A 24,195-nucleotide genomic window follows, 5' to 3' on the forward strand; every position below is an offset into this window, starting at 1 on the left:
TAATCTTAAGGTATTCAAATAATATTATTTTTTAATTAATAAATTCACTTATTTGAATTAAGGTACAAAAGTATCGATACAGTAGTGAGATAAACAAAACAAAATTAATGAACATATGATCAGATTCGTTTAAAGTGATTAACTAAGATTTAACAAAAAAATCTGTTAATCTTAAGGTATCTGGGTTCTAACAATTTAAAACTGTTTCTAAAATTCAGGACATTAGGTCTTGAGTAAAAACGAAAATGTGTGTATTTTTTCCTGATAGGATTAAAAGTGGACATATAAGTAAATAATGCAAGGTACTGTTCAAATTTTACATCGGACTTAAGCAGAGAATACATTCTACCTTTAAACGAAATATTAATTTGTTCAAAACAGGTTTGCTGAAATCGGTCTACATGATTACATTTCATAAGTTTACTAACATGTTTTGCAGGTAATCTAGTTTAGTTCAGTCAAACGTATGAATAACCCGTTGAATCAAGTATTGATTAGATATTATTTGCCAAAACTGAGTTATTGCTATGTAACATGTATTTATAGGTCAAGAATCTGTTTTTCGAGTCATTGGATGAAGCAAGTTTACTCCAGTAACTTATCATTCTGGTTTCAACTACTATGTTTAGAAGGAATCTGCCAAGTTACGGGTAAAGCATGTAACGTTGAGTACTTTTTCTAGTATATTTACTTCGGCGCAAACAATTTCAATGTAGTTGCTCCAATAGATCGAGGTTTTCGAAACTCCAGACTTCACATCCGTTAGAATGGGAACAATGGTAGCATCAAAAAGCTTCAATTTATGTCTTAAGGCAAGTCAAGGTTATTAGTTCTAAGAAAAAGAGCATACACTGCTTTGTTAGCCTGGCTAATTAAATATTTACGGCAGTATAAAAGACTATATACACCTAGATGTTTGTATTCCTTAACTATAATTATTACTTATTTATCAATGCTAACGTTTATTTTTTCCGATTTCTGTCACCAAAATCAAATATTTCAGTCCGTGAGAGGTTAATATTTAATTTCCATTGCATACAGTAATCTTGAAAACAATTTAGACTTTGTTGAAAATCACATTCATTAGAAGGTCTGCCTTTTCTTCATCTGACTCTGGTTTAAGTATTCCATCAATAAGAGTTGGTATTAGTGAAGATGTTTTGAGTAAGTTGTTTAGCTAGTTTGAACCAAAATTTGGTTGTAATGTTATTAGAGTTCATATTGTATATAATTTTATGTTGGTGTTGGAATTCCTTTTTAGTTTTTCGATTTATGTTTGTTGTTTCATTTCGATTATTTCTGAATTGTTCCCAAATCAGCCCATTATTTGAAAGTTTATCTTTTTGATGTAATTTGTAATGTTTTGTTATTTAAATAATTATTGTTGTTTTATCTCTTTGTTTATCCAAGGGACATCGCCGGGTCGAACAGATACATTTTTATTTTGAATGCTCTGATTTAAAGATTGAGTCAGCGAAAGTGTCTGCGGTAACATCTGGATTATGATTGTTTTCGACGATTTTATCATTATATTTAACTCCCTTGTCATATAACCATATTTTGCGCTTAAAGTAAGCGTCCTTAGGTAAGTGAATTTCAAGACAGCAACAGTCGGACAGTGAAACCGTACAAGATTTGGAACAAAAGGATCTGCGCTGAACTTGATATGAGTGTTGAGTAATGAACATAAGGTCAATAAGTGATTTGAGTGTTGAGTGATGAACATAAGGTCAATAAGTGAATTGAGTGTTCGGTGATGAACATAAGGTCAATAAGTGAATTGAGTGTTCGGTGATGAACATAAGGTCAATAAGTGAATTGAGTGTTCGGTGAAGTGAGTCGTTGAGTAAATTAGCTGTTCATAATTAAAGAAGTCTATCAATCGTCACATTTTATTGGGCGGATTAAAATTAATGTTGATATTAAAATCGTAGGCCACAAGTATGTTGTCAATATACTGGTTGGAAGCTTGTTCGAGTAAATGTTCCATTCTTATTCACTGCGTTTGTTTGAGTTAGGAGGACGGTAGATTCCACCAACAAGTAATTTGCCCTGGCAAACATGTTTTTACCAAAACCGCTTCGACACCTTTAACTCGAAGATCATTCCGGTGAAAAGCATTCAGAGTATCTCGGACATGAATTGCGACTACACCACCGAAACGATCGTTTCTGTCATAACAAAATGGTTTCTTAAAGTTTGGAAGTTCGACATCGTCTGAAATTTTACTTGACAGCCATGTTTCAGTAAAGACAAGAGCATCGTACGGCTGGGCTTCTAATGTTAAAATGTCGAGTTTCGGTTTCAGACTTTGTATGTTCACAGTTATGATGCTCAGTCCACTATTGGTTAGTACTGCATATGCCTCGAATGAGGAGTTGAAGCTGTCAGAGCTCATCGAAGGACCAGAATTAAGCTCAATATCGCTCGATCTGCCTATAAGCAATGTAGCGATATATAAGAAAACAGGATAGAATACATGAATGAAGGAGAAGCAATGGACACCAAATTTAGAACCACTAGTCGAGATCATCATATAGAAAGTTGGTGGATTAAACTAATATCTGTCGCCAGCTGAAATAAGAGGGGCGTCTGATTACCCAACAATATCGCACCAAATAAATGGACGATCGTTTGCTGATCAATTATGAAACTTATTCCGTGTACGCGCATAAATGTAATTGTATATACATGTGTGTTTTTTTTTGTCTAGATAAAACTTAATCGCCTTGGACATGTCTATTTTCATTATTGCATACACTACGACACCGGCCTAGTGTATGTCAATTACACGCTAACATGAGCTAAGCATACACTACGACACAAGCCTTAGCTCCTTGAGCTACGCATACATAACGACACAAGCCTTTTGTGTGCCATTAACTCGTATGCAATGAGAAATAATCAACACGAGGTGGCAATCACATTGTCTTCTATGCAAGATCTCCCCTCTGTAACAAGAGTGTACAATTTTGATCAATATGTTTTATACTTTCGTTTAATATATACATTATAATGTTTTTATATCAATAGTGATAATGGTTTAGGCATCTAAAATTAAGAGTGTCAATTATTAGGATATAGGGATATGTATAAATGATTTATGGCCAGTAAAAATGCTCCGCCGTTTTGTATCTAATCTAGGTCTATACTTCGATATCTTATGATAAAAATACAATGGATGTAATCCTTTTTAACCCTAAAAATACTGTTTAAGAAAGCTGATGAAGTCAGCATAATATTTGAATCTGCAATCAGTTGGAAAGTTGGGGTGAAGCCAATGCATATTTCAAAGCTCCCGATCGTAGAATTGGTGATTAAAGCAAATGCCGTGCGTCAAGTGAAAGATCGTGACAAATCCATTAAAAATGATACACAAACAACTCCAAACTGTTGAGTTTCATTACATGTTCATGTATTTCTTTATTTACATGCACGTTTCTACCTACTCTTGGACCGTTGCCAATCCGGTTGCGCACATTTTCTTTTCCGCATATGTTCTTGTAATATTCTCCGAACGTAAAACATGAAATAACAAAAAAAAAAACGATGTGGGCAAAGTTTATAACACATTGGGAATCAATTCCAAACTGGGAACGATGGTCATTAGATCGGTCTATTGCCAATACTGAGAACGCTGCTTCTCAAACTGGCAATTTGTTTACTTGTTATATAGTATTTTTTTGGTAAATACGCTGACTGACATTTTTAAAGTACATATATGTGCGCTAACACAACGTGTTTCCAAACTTACATCAGAATGGTCATTTGATCGGTCTATTACCAATACTGTGAACGCTGCTTCTGAAACTGACAATTTGTTTACTTGTTATATAGTTATTTTGGTAAATACGCTGACTGACATTTTTTAAGTACATATATGTGGGCTTACACAACGTGTTTCCGAACTAACAGTCGATTGTCGTAGATATGTTCTATTCTGGTGAATCTGTTATAAATAAATACATTGTTTTTGTTAATTGGACTATTACAGCGCAATCACAGTTGTCTGGTTAAGGAATTTGTATTTTGTATAGGATGATAAATTTAAATACATGTAATAAAAGTGTTTAAGATAGTTTTTATATTAGTTCAATATTTAAATTATCAACCTTAGTTCGCCGCTTAAATTCCTCATAACAGGCAGTCGTTGTAGCATTTAAGTATTGGTAGTAATAGTTGTTTTTAACCAAACATCAGGCAACTTTCCGCTTTTGTTGTTAAACACTCAAGCCGTTTCTCGTGCTATAAAATATCCAGTTTTGTAGTTATACATTTCGTATCTCTACATGTTATTCCAAATTTGCATTTTTGAAGTTTTATTATTATGATATATGAACTAGTGGCGTTGTGAGTATGTAGTATTTTTCATTATATGTGTCGATTGTTAAAACGTCACATCACTCAGGATGTCTATGTTCCGTGTGATTGTAATTGCAATTTTATTTAGCGATCTGAAAAAAAAATCCCGTTTGATAAAGATATATCTGAAATAAAAATGTGTGGCCTTTTAGGACTGAGATTTGGGTTTAGGTATTATGGTAAGAGATTATGGTAATCTTGTACTTAAACTCCCAAACCACGTGTTTAGGGTAAACCTAAAGGCACTTATACTTCTAGACACATTTATACCAAGAAATGTTATGACAAAAAAAAGTAAAAACAACAATAGTTTTTACAATGTTGAGAAACAGACATCCAATAACAATGGCAATAACAACATGGATGTACAACACCCTGATTATGATAACATGTTGAACTCAGCAAAGCCAATAATTGTGCATATGAGTTAACCAAAAACAAATTAAAATAATGACAAGCAAAAACAATTGCATGGTATCCAGGAATTTGAACCGAACGAGTTCGAGCTAACTGGGTGCGTCTGTTTATACAAAAATGAATAAATGAAACAGCACACTCTAACGAAAAATTCCTCAGAAGCTAAATTATGATTTGTTATAATACAGTTATAATTTTATTCATATCTCATTTCTTCAAGTAAAGCAAGAATCAATGATGGAATAAAACAATCACAAAAATTAACTAAGGAATCGTCACGAATTAAAAAAAGTACTATATAGAGATAAAAGTGAAGCAACATGTTAATTACTTAATAAAATGTAGGATGATGATATAAATACACAACACGCAATATATGCAATAACAGACCGGACTGTGTCAAAACTAACTGAACTCATTTCACCGCTTTACAGCCTAGCGTGGCTTAAAATATTACATGAATTTACTGGCGTCCTTCCAAATATAATGTTGACAATAATTTTTGGTTAATGGTTAAAAAAAGTTTTTGAGACAGAATAACTAGAAGTTATCATTTCAATTGTGTTCTCATTTGTATGTACATATTGCAAATTTAAAGACCGTCCAAAAACAATGTGTCATAAAAAGGCAAGACTTAGTGTTTTACATTAAAGCTGCACTCTCACAGATTGAACGTTTTGACAACTTTTTTTATTTTTTGTCTTGGAACGAGCCAATTTTTGCGAAAATCCATGGAAACCAGTTAAATAAGACTACTGACAAAAATAAGATCGCAGATTTTTGTATTCAAGTTCAAAAATTGATATTTTATGCATTTTTCTTAAACCGTTAGTAACGGTTTAGGCCATAAAACATTAATTCTCGAACGGATATATGAAAATCTACGATCTAATTTTTGTCAGCAATCTAATATCATTGGTTTGCAGATATTTACGCAAATATTTGCTCTTTTCACGACAAAAAATAATAAAATGGTAGATCTGTGAGAGTGCAGCTTTAAGTGCATGATTTAAATGATGATGCGCATTCTAATAATAAGAACAATACTCAGCTGTCTATTGTTTATTGTTTTATTTTTTGTTTCAGTGGTTGAGTAATGCTGATGGGATGTGTAACGTCCAAGTTATTTAGGAAAACTCTTGTTTCAGACACAAGAATCGGCTTGCCCCTCCGCCAAAACGGTTTTCGGCGAAACACCTTGAACTGCAGAGCCATAAGATGCACAGTTTCGAACGTTACGTGTTTAACCTTGGCAGTTTCATTGAACGAAACAAGATCTTTGCCTCTAGCGTTGCTTGTTCGCCAGCGCTTCTTCCTCGTTGCAGGGGTGGCGCATGCTTTAATAAAGTATTTTGAACTATTTTTCCTTGAAACAGCTCTGTCTGAAATGTCAAGTGTTTCCATGTGGATGTATAGGTCTTCTTTCATAAAGTCATACTCTAAGGACAATTTTAAATAACCGAAAGGTTCGTGATCGTCTATGGTTTTGCCCTGTTCGCTGCATAACGACTTTAGTTTTGCGTACTCAAGTGCTAAACTTGTGGATACCTCTGCGGAAATTCTATATTTTCTTTTGATGTGTGGCGAATGTTTGAAGTATTCTTTGCTCTCAGGGATGACATTGTACTCATCCGATTCAAGTGTCAACCCTATGCCTGGATAGTGTATAAATGATGGTTTACTAGAAACGATCTCTTTGTTTCTAGCAGGCCGTTCTGTCTCTGACTGTGACATATCACAAAGTTTATATTCTGTCATTTCTTTTCTGATCACACTCAATTGGTGAAGCGTGTTCCCTCTGTGTGTTCTTTTCAGAGTCGGGTTCACTCTCACATTCATTAGAAACGTCAGATTCCTTTTCGCCACTACATTGGACTTCGCTTTCAGAATCTATGGACTGGTGTTCCACTGGAGAAGCGGATGCCTTCTCGTGGTTTGTTCTTCATTCTGGCTGAATAACGGAATCCTCCCTTTTCTTGTTTTGAGGCAGAAACTTTGCCGGATCGGTGTCAAGTTGGAGCGGGATGATACCAGGGATACTGGTGGGGTGGAAACCAGCAAGCCTGTGGTTTACATCGTAGTAATTTTCAATGAGCAAAATAGGACTGGAGTTTGTTCTGAGAGCATTCTTCGATTCCGGTTTAGAACGTGGAAAATGCTCTTTTTTCGGACGCCAGTTTTTTGCATGATGTGGTTTTCTATTTGTTTGGTCTTTTCCATCTTTGGCATATATCGTATTCTTACAAAATGAATCTGAGTGTTTTGTTGAATCTTTCGACAAGGTCTGCGTTAAGTCTGATTGAGATCGCTTGTATATCGAGTGTTTGAGGTTTTCATGATTCTGATCGTCTGGTTTCTTGTCAGAATATGTGTTCGCCGATGAATGTTTTGCAAATTTAAAAATGTTCTCCGATGCTTCGAAAGCAAGCTTTTCATCCGAATTTCCGCCATCATCTTGACTGTTGCCCTTTTGGCTATTTGACGACAAGTAATATTCTCGGAGGTTGTTTCGCTTTATTGCCGTTTCCCGTTGTTTGCTCGTTGTTCGGGATATGAGGTTGCTTAATGCAGTCCGGATACTGTCTGTTGTCTCTGTCATTTTGGGGTGATATTTTACATACTCCATAACGCTGCAGATAGACTGTCTCGCGCGGCTAAAATTTGATCGTATACTCGTCTCTTCAGTAAGTTCGCTTAACATATTTTTTGTCTTTCTAAAGTCACTAGATAAGGAAGGCTTATGTGTAATTTATATCCGGGTTTCCCGAAATCTCTTTATAAGCTACAACACAGTTTACCTACGTTATACTAATGTAAGTTATATGTCAAAATGAAAGACTGTCTTCTTATATATACAATTTAAAAAATAACTGTGATAATGTTTGGAAGAATGTTTTAATTAGTATTGGTCATATTGGTACTGAATAGTTCTTTCAGTTGACAAATGTTTTTGCGATAAGTTTTTTATTGGTTGCAAACAACGGTTATTCCAAGAATTAAGACCAGAAATTAACAAAACCGATTTGTTTGAAGTATAGGTGTGTTACACACTGACAACTCGATCCCTTCAAACTGACGATACACAAGCACAACAACATTATGAACGTATTGAATTTCCTACAGAAACCATCCCGAAAGAATTCATATGCTGACTTGCGTAAATGAAATGCAAGATAATGTACTATTTCATTTTTTTTTCGGTGTATAAACATGCATTCGCGGTTAGTTTACACACCGAATTCGACGCCAGAACGTCGGAAACGCGTCATGCCTTAATATCATAGTTTATCATACTTTATCATACTTTATCATACTTTATCATAGTTTATCAAACTTTATCATAGTTTATCATACTTTATCATAGTTTATCATACTTTATCATAGTTATTTTACAGAATATCAAGAAGGCCAAAATTGGCCCATGTGGACAAATACATACATGTAAATAAGTGTTACAGTTGAATCAATGCATATACTCATACAAAAAATGTGTTTTTGTTTTTTGTTTCAGGCATATTTAGTTACCTTACAGTGTATCTAGCAAACTTTAACTTGGTACAACATAATATCCTCTTTTTATCGTTATGAAGGCAACGTTCATACAGCTTGACATTAGCTGATGTTGTCGCCTTTGGCAAAGGAGTTACCGTTACTTCACCATGGTGACGCGACGCATCTACCTTCGCGGTGTTTCTTATGATTCTTGGTGACATCATATGCATTTTCTTTAACATTTTTTTCTTTGTGATGTCGTGTCATATCTCCCTTGGAAACGAAAGAACGTGTGTATGACTTCAAACATCAATAGCGTTATCGTTGAAGTGTTGTATGACGTCGAACCTTTCCTTGACAAGAACCTACACTTTTGTTCCTCTGTAGTATGTAAAGTATATTAAATCTATTTCCACGCCGTTGATATATGAAAGTCCAAAACATGGTCCAGCCGGAGGAAGGGAGGACTCAAATTAAGGAAAGAAAACGTTGACTAGAGTAATAAGACTTGAAAACTGACAAATGAAAATATGCAACGTATATACATAAAATCAATAACATTATGTAAGTTTCATCGCAATTTGACATTAATTATTCGATAGCATATGTATATAAGTAATGCTGCATCGTAATATAAATGAAACAAATAAAACAACTATATTATGCACAGTGAAACAATCTCAATTAATATGTACAATATGTACAAACTGGCAACACATTGCATTGCTAGTGTGCAGTTATCGAAAACAGAGCATTGTTTACATGGATCTTTCATTAAATATTGCACGTAACATTGCAAGGTATGTGTACATAAAATCGCAATATTTATTGTAACATTATGACTGGTACATGCGATATCAGAATAGAGCATTAACAAAGCAGTGACACACGCATGCAAGCAACACTACAGTGGTATACAAACGTGAGAAAAAATAATCACAAACAAGATAACACAATCATGGGAAATCACAAGCAAAATAAACATCAGCAATACATAACACCACAAATGAATAGGTTCTAACAACAATACAGACTAACAGTGCAAGGTATATGTTCACCAAATAACCAGGTAAAAATGGTTCGCCCCTGGAAAGTTTTCAATTATGATATATTAGAAATAGTGATATGATAACAATCCGGATTGACAATTTCATGTCGGCGACAATCGATATAGTGGTTGCCCAAAATCGCTAAGGTTACTTTCGGTAATAACGCTTTGTTATGGGATGAACGCTCTTACAATCTCAAATCATAACAATTTTTCCTAAAGTTACATACCAGTATTGTGTTAAATCGGCTATATATTCCATAGAACGGTTTGCAATAGACTGTTACCATGGTGTAGAGAGTCCTGTCTCACCTGCAAATCCGGGTATGCCGGATTGATGCATACTGTTCGTGAAACCGTTTTTGATAGTGTTTCAATTTTATATAAATTTCTTTTTTGCGAACAGTTTGATGAATTATAGTAAGATTGGTTCTCGATTTTTTTAATATAACAAGTTGTTGAAGGTCAACATCTTTTAAACATGTTTTACCACGATAAAATGCGAAGATATGCATCATTTGCAACTGATGTGAAATTATAATGCTTTTGTGTTATTGTTAAATGTTTTATTTAGATATCAAAGACAGTTTAAGTTTATGGATGTATACGAACAGTTCCAAAGTGCACACCAGAATCATACTTACTGATTCTAGGTCAAAGTATCTAAATTATCATGATGATACTAAGTGTAAAGACGTATTCCAAAATGATATTATAAAACTTCGATTATTGCCAGATAGTGAATCAAAATGTTTAATGGTCCGATTCGATTCAAGTATCGATACCAAATGGCGTCCTATTGAAGACCCACAACCAAATGCTCCATACTTTGCAAGGTACAATACAATATAATCCTACATGTTCAAATACACGACCAAAATTAACCGAATACAACCTTTTCGGATGTAATAGTTGTAAAAGTCTAATGTATTTGCTAAGCGCTTACGACTTCCATCTTCCCAAAGCATAATATTTTGTTCAGATTTCCTGATAATACCGCTTGAGTACAAAACGAATTTTGTGGAATTCGTAGATTTTTGGTGACAGACCCAGGCAAACTTTAAAAAGTTCACCAAAAGAGTTCTGACTTTACACAGGGTTAAATGGGAATCGTTTGCCAATACAAAACTGGGTCTCGAATATTCCCTCTCATAGTGCGGTAGCTTTTCAAGAAAGCGACTTGACAAAATGATTTAGAAGACGGAATGATGATTGAAAATGGTTTACTTGTTTTCCTAGTTTTCTGGTAGTGGAGGCGTGTGTGAACTGATTTCTTTTTAAAATCCACATGTTGTAATTGAAAGCCATGGTGGGCTTTGCGTTGCTTTTGGAAGGGAGAAGTTCACCCATTCTAATGAAACCATCAAAGGCTAACAAAACACGTGCTTGATTTAAATGTATTATGTGTATGTTTACTGCAAAGACGTATATAAGAGGCTCTCGCAGTTAGAATTAGAGTTTGATTTGTGTGCACCTAGTACCATGCAGCATACGAGGAAGGAACTACACTAGCTGATCAGGGTTATTTGTGAGTAGATGCTGATACGTTATTGAAACCAAGTGGCTACATAAGGTTTGGATAAAGTATTTTTGTAAATGAAGGTTGGCAACGTATTAGGCCAAAGTGTCAAATATTGCTGGTAAATAACTCTTCAACACTTTCATACTTGAAACAAATGAAACGGACCCTGACTTAAACCTTTTATATGGAAACCTTGTTGATGGAGCAAACGCTTTTACTGCCGCAATGTTGGAATGCTCAGATTGAGCGGTATTGGTAGCGGTGTTTTGTTAAGATGCTGTTCTAAGGTAAACCTGCAACCGAGAAAGCAGGTGACATTGCAGATCATCTGTATTTTTCTTGGTGCTAATGTGCCTAAAAATATAATTATTTTCCAATGCAGTAAAAACAATATTCCTAAAAAGGTCCATCATATGGCTATATGTCTTTGGATGACTACATGTTTGTTAAGACAATATACCACAGCCATGTTGTCAGATAGGAAAGAAATGTTTGAATTATGTCGTATATGTCCAGACATAGACACGGCAAGTGCAATGTGGGATGCAGTTCAAGAATATATATATATATATATATGATGTTGTTTGACTTTTGCTGGAAAGATACCGATAGCAAGACGAACCAGGTGTACATTCAAAGAATTTTGACCATGCAGCATAAGAGAAATCTTTGTGAGTTGTAAAAGTGGTATATCTATCACCTGTTAAACGAGTGCAACCACTATAGTCATTGAGGAAGTAGTGCCATAACGCTTTGTTTGCCATAGTTTCACCCGTAAAGCGAATATGATTATTGGGCTTTGTAAACTCGATAGTCAAGTTATAAAGGCGACGCAAGAAACATCGTTCCGGTTTGATAACCTTGCATTTAAAATTTAATTGACCCAAGAGGGATTGCATTTGTTTATGCCAACCCTTTACCGCCGTTTAAAACTATCTAGCAGGGTTTAGAAAACCTGAACTCTGTCCGATGGTAAGCTTGTCGTGCAGGAAGTTATATCCGCGAGAATACCCTGAACTTCACCTTCGGGGCTTGGGAGGACTATCTTAAGTTTTTAATCGGCAAATTTCAAGAACATTTGAAACTTATTTAAGCATACATTTAATCCCGCCTGAACAATGAAAAGAAATCGTCAGTTACATGGGATACAAAGTTTATTCTGGGTTTATGTTGCATGATCCACTATGTACTGGATGCGACGCTGGGGAAGTTGGTCATACAACAAAAATGATGCAAAGAAAAATTCAACTTAAGTTTGAATGCCCTGTTAATTCTGTTGATTGAATATCCAGGAATAATATCAAAAGCAATGTAAATTTAACAAGCATTCACGTTAAGACGTACAGATGAAGAAAAATCGACAGCTAAGTCACTTTGCGTTATCTGGGTGGGCTTGGTAATTAAAAAGGCCGTACGTAATACGTTGCTTCCGTTACGCTGCGGCTATAAAGGTGTTTGCATAACGGACATGCGTTTTCGAGTATTTTTTCGGGCCTGTTGTTTTACCCGCCGGTAAAGACGACTTCTACGCGCCATTTCAGAATTAAACTTAAATAATGAATAATGATACTAAATTGAAAAGAAAGATTAAGAGCAGGATCAGAACAGTGTAAATCAAAAAAAGTAAAACAGTAAAAAAGAAAATCTCAAAATGGCGACGTCATTCGGGAACTTTTTAAAGTCAACGTGGAAGGTTACTAGGAAGGCCTCGTTACCGTGTTCTACACGTGCTCTCGGGTACGCTGCTTGAAAGGTTACTAGGCAGGCCTCGTTACCGTGTTCCACACGTGCTCTCGGGTACCCTGCGTGGAAGGTTACTAGGCAGGCCTCGTTACCGTGTTCCACACGTGCTTTCGGGTACGCTGCGTGGAAGGTTACTAGGCAGGCCTCGTTACCGTGTTCCACACGTGCTCTCGGGTACCCTGCGTGGAAGGTTACTAGGCAGGCCTCGTTACCGTGTTCCACACGTGCTCTCGGGTACCCTGCGTGGAAGGTTACTAGGCAGGCCTCGTTACCGTGTTCCACACGTGCTTTCGGGTACGCTGCGTGGTAGGTTACTAGGCAGGCCTCGTTACCGTGTTCCACACGTGCTTTCGGGTACGCTGCGTGGAAGGTTACTAGGCAGGCCTCGTTACCGTGTTCCACACGTGCTCTCGGGTACCCTGCGCGGAAGGTTACTAGGCAGGCCTCGTTACCGTGTTCCACACATGCTCTCGGGTACGCTGCGCGGAAGGTGACTAGGCAGGCCTCGTTACCGTGTTCCACACGTGCTCTCGGGTACGCTGCGTGGTAGGTTACTAGGCAGGCCTCGTTACCGTGTTCCACACGTGCTCTCGGGTACGCTGCGTGGAAGGTTACTAGGCAGGCCTCGTTACCGTGTTTCACACGTGCTCTCGGGTACCCTGCGTGGAAGGTGACTAGGCAGGCCTCGTTACCGTGTTTCACACGTGCTCTCGGGTACCCTGCGTGGAAGGTTACTAGGCAGGCCTCGTTACCGTGTTCCACACGTGCTCTCGGGTACCCTGCGTGGAAGGTTACTAGGCAGGCCTCGTTACCGTGTTCCACACGTGCTCTCGGGTCGGACTTCTCCATTATTCTCACACTGATGGTTAACAACTTAACATAAACAGAAGCTAAACGTTACTTTGCCACTCTTTTTCATGACCGATATCTTAATGCATGAGTGCACAATATAAATCGATTTAAGTTCCTTTGTTATATGCTAAATTATATAAATAAAGTATGTTTTGTTCTCTTAACAGAAACTGTTTTATAGTAATCTTATATTCTTATTCAAGTTTAGATTGATCTACTGTTCCAGCTGATAATACTTTCAGTTAGTCAGCATACGCTCATATTCCTTATTGGACTCCGAAATGTTACTGAATTGACCCTTGACAAACTGATGCGTGTATTGCATTAGGCATGCCTGCTTCATGCACATTTGCAGTTATTTAAATATTCACAAAATCAATACATGGCCAAATTACAGCCCTGATAAGCTAAAATACAAAGAATGTTGACCAACGGCCCTCGAGTGAGACCGTTAAGCAACGTGTATGTCATTATTGTGGTGGATATATGTACGAAGTTGTTGTTTTTTTAATTTCCCCTAGGCATTACCAAGTTATGCACCAGTCAATTGTAACCACGGTCCGGGAAATAGCGGGGACTTTGACTTTCGATCTAGCAAAGCCCGGGGACAAACTGCTGATAAAATCCCCGCCAAATGCCCCCGCACACAGGGCCCCTAGGTTAGGCATATTCCCCACAAAATTTGGTGTGAAGACAAAACCACCGCATTCACCCGGCACTGCGGTGCCACCTGGAAGGAAAAAACACGGCCCATTTCCCCGGCCATCCCCCGGACCTAGGGTGTGTGTGTGGGGGGGGGGGGGTACAATTGACTGGTGCCATTGCAGCCCGGACAAACACAATCCCATAAAAGGAATCCATAAACTCTTCTTTTATATCAAGTTATGTCACAGTATGTCGACCCCAACTGAAGTTATTCAGTATTAACCACTTTTTAATTTTTGTAACAGTGACCTTGGCCATGAACAGCTCTCGGGGCCCGACAAACAATCCCATGAAAGGTCTCTCTATAAACTCTTCTTATATGCCAAGTTTGGTTGCAATATGTAAACCCTAATAAGTATTCGATACCAAACAATTTGAGCACCATCTGACTACTTCAGAATAACCTTGTTCAATGTCTTCAAAGACAGATACAGTGCACAACATGTATTGCCTTCAAAACTGGAAAGGGTTACATGCTGCCATCAATGTATGCTGCTAAGGCCCCTGATCGCCATGAAACATTTGACACATTTAAAACAGAATGGAATGTGAGATGGAGCATCGCAGCCGCAAGTTTATCTTGACTACAAAATACCACGAAACAGACCAACAAGGACCTGTACCCTAGCATATTTACAATATTCGAGGTTCTTCTTACTATGCCACCTACATCAGCCTCTTTGTGAAAGGTCGTTAAGTGGAATGAAACGAATAACAAACTTCCTGCGAACGACAATGAAAAGCGACCGGTTGTCATCCTTGACCCAAATTCACAGCCACAACAAGAGCATGATCATAGATGTTGGCCGCGTCATCAATGTGTTTGAGTCGCGAAAATGCCGGAAGCTAGAGGTTTTTTTAATGTTCCCGGAAAGTCAACTGTGCCATATATATATATGGCATTGTTTGTGCAAATACACATATAGTTAACTTAGATTTTGGTAACAAAATGCATTAATATTGAGTGAAATTTAATAAATAAAATGTTCAATGTTTTACTTCTATGGCCTGTCTTCTTTAGCTAATATACGTACAAAATTGATTTAAGGTCAAACATAATGATATTGTTGCTTTAATGTTTTTACAACAACGAAATATACGCCAAAACGCATCTACAATCACCTAGCTAAGCAAAATTTCCTTGGGGTGGGAACATGCCCCGCGGGCCCCCTAAAATGTGGCCTACACATATATTTTCGTCAAGCTACGCCCCTGCATGTAAAACTTAACTAAAATTATACTATACCATAGGTGAGATTGATGCATTCATTCCGTCGACTCGCCCAGACAACGACGTACGGCATTCTAGTTTAACAAGAGGCCCAAAAGGGCCTATGCTCTACTGGCATGGCTTTTGTGGTCATATCAATCCAGAACATGTATGTATGGGTAAAAGGCAACAGACATATAGTTTATGTTTTGTGTTTGGGTTGCCTGAAAAACGTAGCACGTTCAACATCTGAGCCCAGAAAGTATTGTAAGCAGATTAGTTGCATGAACTATTTTAATATGTGCAAAGTAAAAGTCATCCGACAAAAAAAAAAATGCTTTCAAAACAGTACTCATAGTAAAAATTTATGTAGTTTTAAAAGTTAAAAAAAGTTGGTCAAAAGGTCAAAAGTCAAGGGCATCCTAGGACAACATTGATCAATTTGAACAAACATTCACAATCAATTGTGCTGAGATGGATGCACGAACACGCAAAAAGATTTTCAAACCTTTCCAGATTTATGTTTACCAAACCTGTTAACCCTGGGTGTGGCCAGTAATGACACCAGGTGCATAACTTAAAACATTCACAACCAATTTTGTTAAGATGAATGCGCAAACTACAGAACTTTAAAGCTAAAAAATGGCCTTAGGGCTTTCAACAAGAACAAGGCAGAGTAATTCACAAAATCAACTGCAGAAGCAAAAAGCAAATTGTCTCTCAAAATCCTAGACTTGCAAATTGTCTCCCTTAACTCTAGTCTTGAATTTACATGTACATGTAAACTTGGCTAAAAATAGAATTCGCTCGTGCAGACCTGGCTAAAAATAGAAAGCATTTCTTTAAAACTTTCATGGCCCATAATCTAGGCTTTCATGGGCGGATCTTGCTGGTTTTCAAAAGGAATTGAGCTCTAATGGATATCTAGATACTGTACAAGTTTCATCGAGATACAATCAAAACTGAAGACTGTATCGTGTTCACAAGCAATTGTTTACAGACGCACGGATGCACATATTACGTACACATTACCATCGCGTAAGCTCTTCTGGCCTTTGGCCAGTAGAGCTAAAAATAAAAAAAACAAGAGGCCCTTCAGGGCCTATGCTATACTGGCATGGCTCTTGTGGTCATTTTCAATCCAGAGCATGTATGTATGGGTAACAGGCAACAAACATATGGTTCACGTTTTGTGTTTGGGTTAACTGAAAATGTTGCGCGTTCAACATCTGAGGACAGAAAATGTTGTAAGCATATTAGTTGCATGAACTATTAATATGTACCAAGTCAAGGTCATCAGAGAAAAAAAAAATGTTTTCAAAACTTTACTCGTAGTCAAAATTTCATTGCTATAGCTTCAAAAATAAATGAAGGTCAAAAGGTCACAGCCAATGTCATCCGAGGACAACATTGATATTTGTTTGCAAAACTGTACACATGGTCCAAAATTTACTGCTGAGGCTTCAAAAATAAGAAAGTAGGTCAAGAGGTCAGAAACAAGGCCATCTAAGTACAATTAAATATTTGTTTACAAAACAGTACACATGGTCCAAATGTCATTGCTATAGCTTCAAAAATAAGAAAGTAGGTCAAAAGTTCACAGTCAATGTCATCTTAGGACAACAGTGATGCTCGTTTGCAAAACTGTACACATGATCCAAATTTCATTGCTTTAGCTTCAAAAATAAGAAAGTAGGTAAAAAGATCACAGTCAAGGTCATCCGAGGTCAACATTGATGTTCGTTTGCAAAACTGTACACATGGTCCAAGTTTCCTTGCTGTAGTTTTAACAATAAAAAGTAGGTCAAAAGGGGTGGGGCCAGCTTTGGCCCCAAAGCTTGGCCTAGGAAACAATTTAAACTGTTTGGAAGAGGGTCATCATATGATGCTCCACAACAAATATCAAAAGAATGAGCCTTGTGGTTTGAAACAATAAGATGTTGGAAGTTTTTCTTATATAAGTCTCTAGAAAACTTGTGACCCCGGGGCAGGGCCAGTTTTGACCCCATTGGCATAATTTTAACAATCATGGTTGTGGACCACTATGTGATGCCTTATTCAAAATAGCAAGGGTCTGTGTTTTCAGACAAAAAAGATTTTCAATTATTTCCCAATTTCATTATACCAAACCTGTGAACTCTGGGGCGTTGCCAGTTATGACCCCAGGGGCATAATTTGAACAAACATTCACCAGTAATTGTGTTTAGATGAGTGCACAAATGACAGACACTTCTGATAGTTGGCCAATAGAGCTAAAAATCAACCAACCCCATTTAAACTGTAATTTTGATCTCTTTAAACAAGGGCAAGGGGAAGTACAACATAAAACTAACAGCACAACCTAAAAAAGTTTTCTCACTATAATACATGACTTGGCTAAAATAGCATATTTTTAATACTTTCATGGGCCATAATCTAGTCATGCATCGGCGAATCTGGTTGGTCTTCGAAAGGAACCGAGCTCTGATGGATATCTAACTACTGTACAAGTTTCATCGAGATACAATCATAACTGAAGACTGCATCGTGATCACAAGTATTTTTTTACAGACGCACATACGATGTACATATTACCATCGCATAAGCTCTTCTGGCCAGAAGAGCTAAAATTGCATGTGAAAGGAATAAAACAAGTTAAATAGATAATCAAGGGCTAAAATTTATATTAAGGGTTAATATGGAGTTATGTAACATAATTGTGTGATGGCTACTATTTAAGTATGATGTCAATTGAATGAACAGAATTTTAGATGAGAGTTAAAACCCAATGTTGCTCAAAAACTAAATACCAAACTTAAGTCGATCAAGGGCCATAATTTGTATTTAGGGCAATATAGAGTTATGTAACTTAACTGTATGATGGCTGTTAAAGATGTCTGAAGTATTAGGTCAATTAAATAAAGGTTGAGAAGCGCTTAATGAAAATCCAAACTTGCCCTAACTGGACACAATGTGCCTTAAAAATTTAACCCAAGTTCCTAAGTCAATCAGGGGCCATAATTTATATTTGAATAAAATGGTTTTGTGTTCCCTATATGTAAGATCGTCGCCAATAATTGTGAGGATACAAAAGACCTGGGACAATTAAATGCAAGTGCATCCGTGGCTGAGCCAGCTTTGACCCCAGGGACATAATTTGAACAACATGAGCCTTCATACCATATATTAAGGATATGGGCCTTGCTTAAGATTTTCAAAAAATAAATAAAAACTTGCAAAACCTTGGGTAGGGCAGGGAAAGGCCACTTTTGACCCTAGCCCTAGGGGCATAATTTGAACAATCTTGGCGAAGAACCACATGAAGATGCATACAATATACTTTTGTATTGGCCTTTTAGTTTCAGACAAGATTTCTGCAAGTTTTAAAATGATAACAGATTCCCAACATAGTGCAATCACAATAGCTCACACTGAGCAGTAGAAACACTCCCATGTTTTTAAAGTAGTCTAAAAAAAATTGAAGTACTGTTAATGTTTAGGCCTTATTCCAAAATGGTGAAAACACACTGCAATGCATAGCCATGACAAACCATAGTTAAAAGGAGTTTTAACTTCTACGAACCTTCACATGGGTCTTACTTCGCATCACCTCAATTTAAAATCATAGACGCCACGTTACAGCCAAGACGGACCAAAATCGACGAATGAACTAAATCGCCATTTGACAGAGAAAGATATTTTGTGTGGAAGAGTGACATCTTGTCCAATATTTATAACTTTTTTCTCATAAAGCTTTAACCAGCTGACTATAAAATCAAGGGTCGTTAAACCAAATCCAGATTTTTTTCAGGCCTAGAGGTAACATCTATAAGCAGACATTTTTTACAAAAATTAAGAATAATAGGTATTGGCTAAACAATAGGGTCAAGGAGATAGATCGCTGAAAAACCTGAATATTTTATATGAAGTTGAAGCAGTTTTTTAGAATGACCAACACCAACCAAGACTGTGTGTTTCCTTTTTTTTCTAAAACAGCTCGGTCATATCTTGCATATAATACTCGTGTACTCATGATCATACAGTCAATCTTGACAGCTTGAATACCGTACATATTTGCACTGAATGAAAGAAAACAATCTCTTTTCTGTAATTTATTTCTTCAATACAGACAAAACCACAACAGCTTTCCGGTCTTAAGTCTATTCATCTCCATCTTCCTCCTCCTCATCCTCATTGTTAATCTGGAAGTATCGCAGCTCGTAGGTATCCTTGGCACTGGCAACCACGCGCAGCCAGTCACGCAGGTTGTTTTTCTTCAGGTATTTCTTTGTAAGGTATTTAAGGTACCTGGAAGAAGACAAAATATGTTACAATTAACTGTCATTTAACACAAGAAACCTTATTGTTAAACTTATATCAAGTTCAGGATTTAAAAAATATGAATACTATTATAAATACTTCCATTCTTTCATTTACAAGTACATATTGGGAGTATTTAGCAGAACTTCTGATACAGCACTCACCTCTTGGAGAAGGGGATATCAGAGTTGAGGATAACCTTGGACTTGTTCCTCTCCAGTGATATGTTGTTTCCCATGTTGTTGGTCTTGCCCTCAACCTTGATGCGCTCGTTCAGGAACTTCTCCTGTAGAAGGGATGGGGTGGCGTTAGGGAAGAAAGCCCTAACCCGGGTCTAGGGACGGATGCCCTAGCCCGAGACTAGGGAAGTAAGCCCTAGTCCCACACATGTGCATTAGTCAATGATCATCAGGCGTAGTGAATCATTTCATTGAACAGTACTATGTGAACACTTGAATTTAAAAGTCCATTAAACAAATTTACAACAGGAGCAGGCACATAATTGCAAACTTAAAATAAATGTTGAAGATATAATACACAGCAAAAATATTAAATTATTAATACATCCTTTCCTGCAATCATAACATTAGAATATTGTTTGCCTATCAAAAACTTGAAAACACATCATAATCCATTCATGAACAATTTTGCAAAAGATCAACAATTCCATATTGATATTGTGAAAATATTTCTCATTTATATATCAAGTTCAACTCATGAGAAAACATACAAAGCTTGCAACGTCCATGATGCCATCTTCCACAGGATGGGTGCAGTCCAGGACATACTTCACCACCAGCTTCTTCTTTTTCCCCTTGCCACCGGACTGGGCTTTACCGGGCTTCTTGACAGCTTTCTGCGATATATTTATTTTTATTACAATTCTGGCAAACATATAGACATACAGGGCTGTTTTATACTAGCATTGCAACATGACTTTTTTTTAAATAATTTGACATGCAAAAACCTTACATTTCTGTGAATATACATATTTTGTGAGAATAAAAATGCAAGAATTATTCTAATATCTCATTTCAAAGTGAAGATATAGCAATTTGTATGCACCCACCCTTCACGGCCATTAAAATGCACTAACTGAAAAGTCAACGAAATCCTGACCCAAGTTTTTATTTTCATTGTAAGGCATGTAGAACTGCCCAAAAGGCTTTTTTACTACGTGCAAACATATAAACTGAATAAAACACAGCAAATAAACAAACTAAAATAAATAAACAGTTTCGTTACAAACTGAAACGAGTTGTACATTAATTGCAATTACAGTTTTTTATTTATTACACTGCTATTTAATAATGTGATTAATTGATCAAACCAATTATTATATTATATATAATAATGATTGTCAATTTAAGAGTGAATTCCTTCTTTTTGCTGTTGTCTCCTGTTAAATGTTTTAAAAATACTCATTTGTGGTTGATTATAAACATGATTCCCATTTGTAAGTTATAATCACATATAAACATCAACTCTGGATTAAAATAGTACATTTACATTACTTTAAGGCATAAAAAGGAAATGGGAAACATGCTTATTAATTTTCAAATAAGCTTATGTTTTTTGTGTTTAAAAAAAATCAAAATGAAGCCTTATTTGCATTCACTAAATGTGTTGCCTTACGGTATCAATTTATTTATTTTCTACATTATGTAATCTGTGATTTATATTTCAAATAACATGACCCATGATTGGAATAAAATATATCTTATCTTATCTTTTCTTATTACACAAAAACAACGTTTCAGTTAGAAAACTACTGATGTAACCTAAATCTGGCATTTTTCTCGGGCTTTATTTTATATAAACACTTCTTTATTACATACTGTAAACATATTTGAGAAGGAAACGGTATGAAACTGGGGACAAACACAAACTTTGTGAAAAAACATTGTTTATTTTACAATTATTTAAAGAATAGACATAAAATGTATTCATTCTGAATGTTAACACCTATTTACACAGGGTGTACTTGCAGTTTGAAGCTGTCAGCAACTGTTTCATGCATTAATCATCAAGCATCTGACTAAGTGAACACTGTAGTTTCACTTTGCGGCAGCCATTTTGGATTTTTGTTTACATTTTGGCGAAGTCTATAAATGGTCTAAGAACGTTCATAGTCCAGTTGTTTTCGTATCAAAAGTGATAAAAAACTATGAGAGATTCATCCCATGCTTAAAAACAAACCAAATAATCCTTTGTACTTGCCTGAAAACATGAAAAAAACGTTTAATCAAATTTTCACTTTCGTTTTTCTTTTAGAAAAAACACGTTTTCAGTGAACTCTGACTGGTTTCCAGAATATTTCATCATCTAATTAACTATAAATAGCCACATGGTTCTCCGCAAATGTTGATATATGTGTTTTTAAGGGTGTATAAAACCGGTACCAGTATTGGGTCGCCTTCCGTGAAAAAAAAAATATTCATGAGATTCATAAGGGGAGATTACTACAATTGACTTGGCTGCCGCAAAGTGAAACTACAGTGTTCACTTAGTCAGATGTTTGATGATTAATGCATGAAACAGTTGCTGACAGCTTCAAACTGCAAGTACACCTTGTGTAAATAGGTGCAAACATTAAGAATGAATACATTTTATGTCTATTCTTTAAATATTTGTGAAAAAAACAATGTTTTTTCACAGTTTGTGTTCGTCCCCAGTTTCGTACCGTTTTGTTCTCAAATATGTTTACAGTATGTAATAAAGACGTGTTTATATAAAATAAAGCCCGAGAAAAATGCCAGAATTAGGCTACATCAATAGTTTTCTAACTGAAACGTTGTTTTTGTGTAATATAATAATTGGTTTGATCAATATCACATCATTAGTCAATTGTAACCACGGCCCCCCAGGTCCGGGGAATAGCGGTGACTTTGACTTTCGGTCCAGCCAACCCCGGGTAAAATCTCCGCCCTGCAGGGACAAACTGATTGTAAAACCCCGGCCAAATGCCCCTGCCCCCCAGAGACTCTATATAAGGCCCAATCTCCGCTTAATTTGGCGCTAAGACAAAACCACCGCGGTCACCCCGCCCTGCGGGGCCACCTGGAAAGTAAAAACACGGCCCTTTTCCCCGGCTATCCCCCGACCTGGGGGGGGGGCCGTGGTTTCAATTGACTGGTGCATTAAATAGTAATAAATAAAAACTGTAATTGTAATTAATGTACAACTTGTTTCAGTTTGTAGTTGTGTATCATGAGTATGAGTGATACGGAAGAAAGACAACAGGTTGCCCTATCATTTGCAAACTATTTATTTGCTGTGTTTTATTCAGTTATTATGTTTGCATATAGTAAAAAAGCCTTTTGAGCAGTTCTACCATGCCTTACAATGAAAATAAAAACTTGGGTCAGGATTTCGTTGACTTTTCAGTTAGTGCATTTTAATGGCGGTGAAGGGTGGGTGCATACAAATTGCTATATCTTCACTTTGAAATGAGATATTTGAATAATTCTTGCATTTTTATACTCACGAAATATGTATATTAACAGAAAGGTAAGGTTTTTGCATGTCAAAATATTTAAAAAAAAGTAATGTTGCAATGCTAGCACAAGTTTGGTTTAGCCAAATTTCCATTCGGACTCAATTTTTCAAACAATGTTTTCTACAGGTCGTGGATAGGCTGGATTCTACACTCGTCTATTTTACAGCAATCAATACCAGGTATTTCAGATATTCATTAATGGTAAGCCATTAATATTCAATAACATTTTATTTCCAAAATTTGAACGACTGAGGCTGTATTTGCAAGCAGAAGCAGCAGTAGGCTACCACGTGGGTACGAAATGGCAGTGGTACGAATCCGTCAAACGTTAATTTTTGTAATCATCATTGTAATAACGATATAGATATCAAATTCAATCATTAAGACAGTGTGGCAACGACTTAATTAACAAATAAAATATACACTCTTGATGATTGGATAGCTTAAAATCAGTAAAATAAGAGCAAGTTAAAACATACAGCTGGAGCCATTTTGTACTGGAACGAAAAGGAGGTTGCACGTGTTTTATGACGACTGGTTTACGAAAAATTTACCAAAAAGAAATAGTCGCGCAGGAGTGACGTCCCTTGATTTCGTTACACTAAACATCAGTTTCTTCAAATTGTTGTGCTTGTATGAATCGGATGTTTTTATAAAGGAAAAAGGTATGTTTTTTGTTATGCATATTATCTGATATATTTATGAATATCTGACCAGGAAACAAGGTGTCGGGTTAACACGATCGGCCGAATTACTAACCTTTTGGATGAGTTCTGTTTCAACAAAGCCAGCTTGTTCTCACGAACTCTTCTGTCAGGAAAACAATATTCGTGTTTGAACTAGTGAAAATGAAAGACGTTAAAAAGGTATATTACTGGTATGTGCATCGGGAATTTTTAGCGATCGGATCTTTTTAAATAACTAAGATATTCGTTACTTCTTATTTCAATGTTTCGTTTGATGACCAACGAAAACAACTCAGTTTCCAAATAATTGAGATCTCTATTATATTGTGAGTTATCTGACATGACTGAATAGAAGCCATT

The 24,195-nt window shown here is 36.4% G+C and overlaps 1 protein-coding gene across 1 annotated transcript; it reads right to left on the reverse strand.

Moving 5' to 3' along the window:
• Positions 1-19,427: 19,427 nt before the first annotated feature.
• On the reverse strand, positions 19,428-23,678 carry LOC128246935 (60S ribosomal protein L22-like). The gene is made up of 4 exons (XM_052965496.1): positions 23,629-23,678; positions 20,381-20,506; positions 19,815-19,936; positions 19,428-19,638 (listed from the first exon to the last, which is right to left on the reverse strand). Exons 1-4 carry the CDS (start codon positions 23,638-23,640, stop codon positions 19,491-19,493), a joined length of 408 nt encoding a protein of 135 aa, XP_052821456.1. The 5' UTR covers positions 23,641-23,678; the 3' UTR covers positions 19,428-19,490.
• Between the last annotated feature and the right edge of the window lie 517 nt (positions 23,679-24,195).

Source organism: Mya arenaria, chromosome 9 (assembly GCF_026914265.1).
Source record: "Mya arenaria isolate MELC-2E11 chromosome 9, ASM2691426v1".
In the NCBI taxonomy this organism is placed as follows: domain Eukaryota; kingdom Metazoa; phylum Mollusca; class Bivalvia; order Myida; family Myidae; genus Mya; species Mya arenaria.

What these genes read in the sequence shown, in the direction of transcription:
- LOC128246935 (XM_052965496.1), bottom strand. An exon ending in TCATGGACGTTGCAAGCTTT is followed by an intron (nt 19,937 to 20,380) that starts GTATGTTTTCTC and finishes TCCCTTCTACAG; the next exon opens with GAGAAGTTCCTGAACGAGCG. An exon ending in GATATCCCCTTCTCCAAGAG is followed by an intron (nt 19,639 to 19,814) that starts GTGAGTGCTGTA and finishes GTCTTCTTCCAG; the next exon opens with GTACCTTAAATACCTTACAA.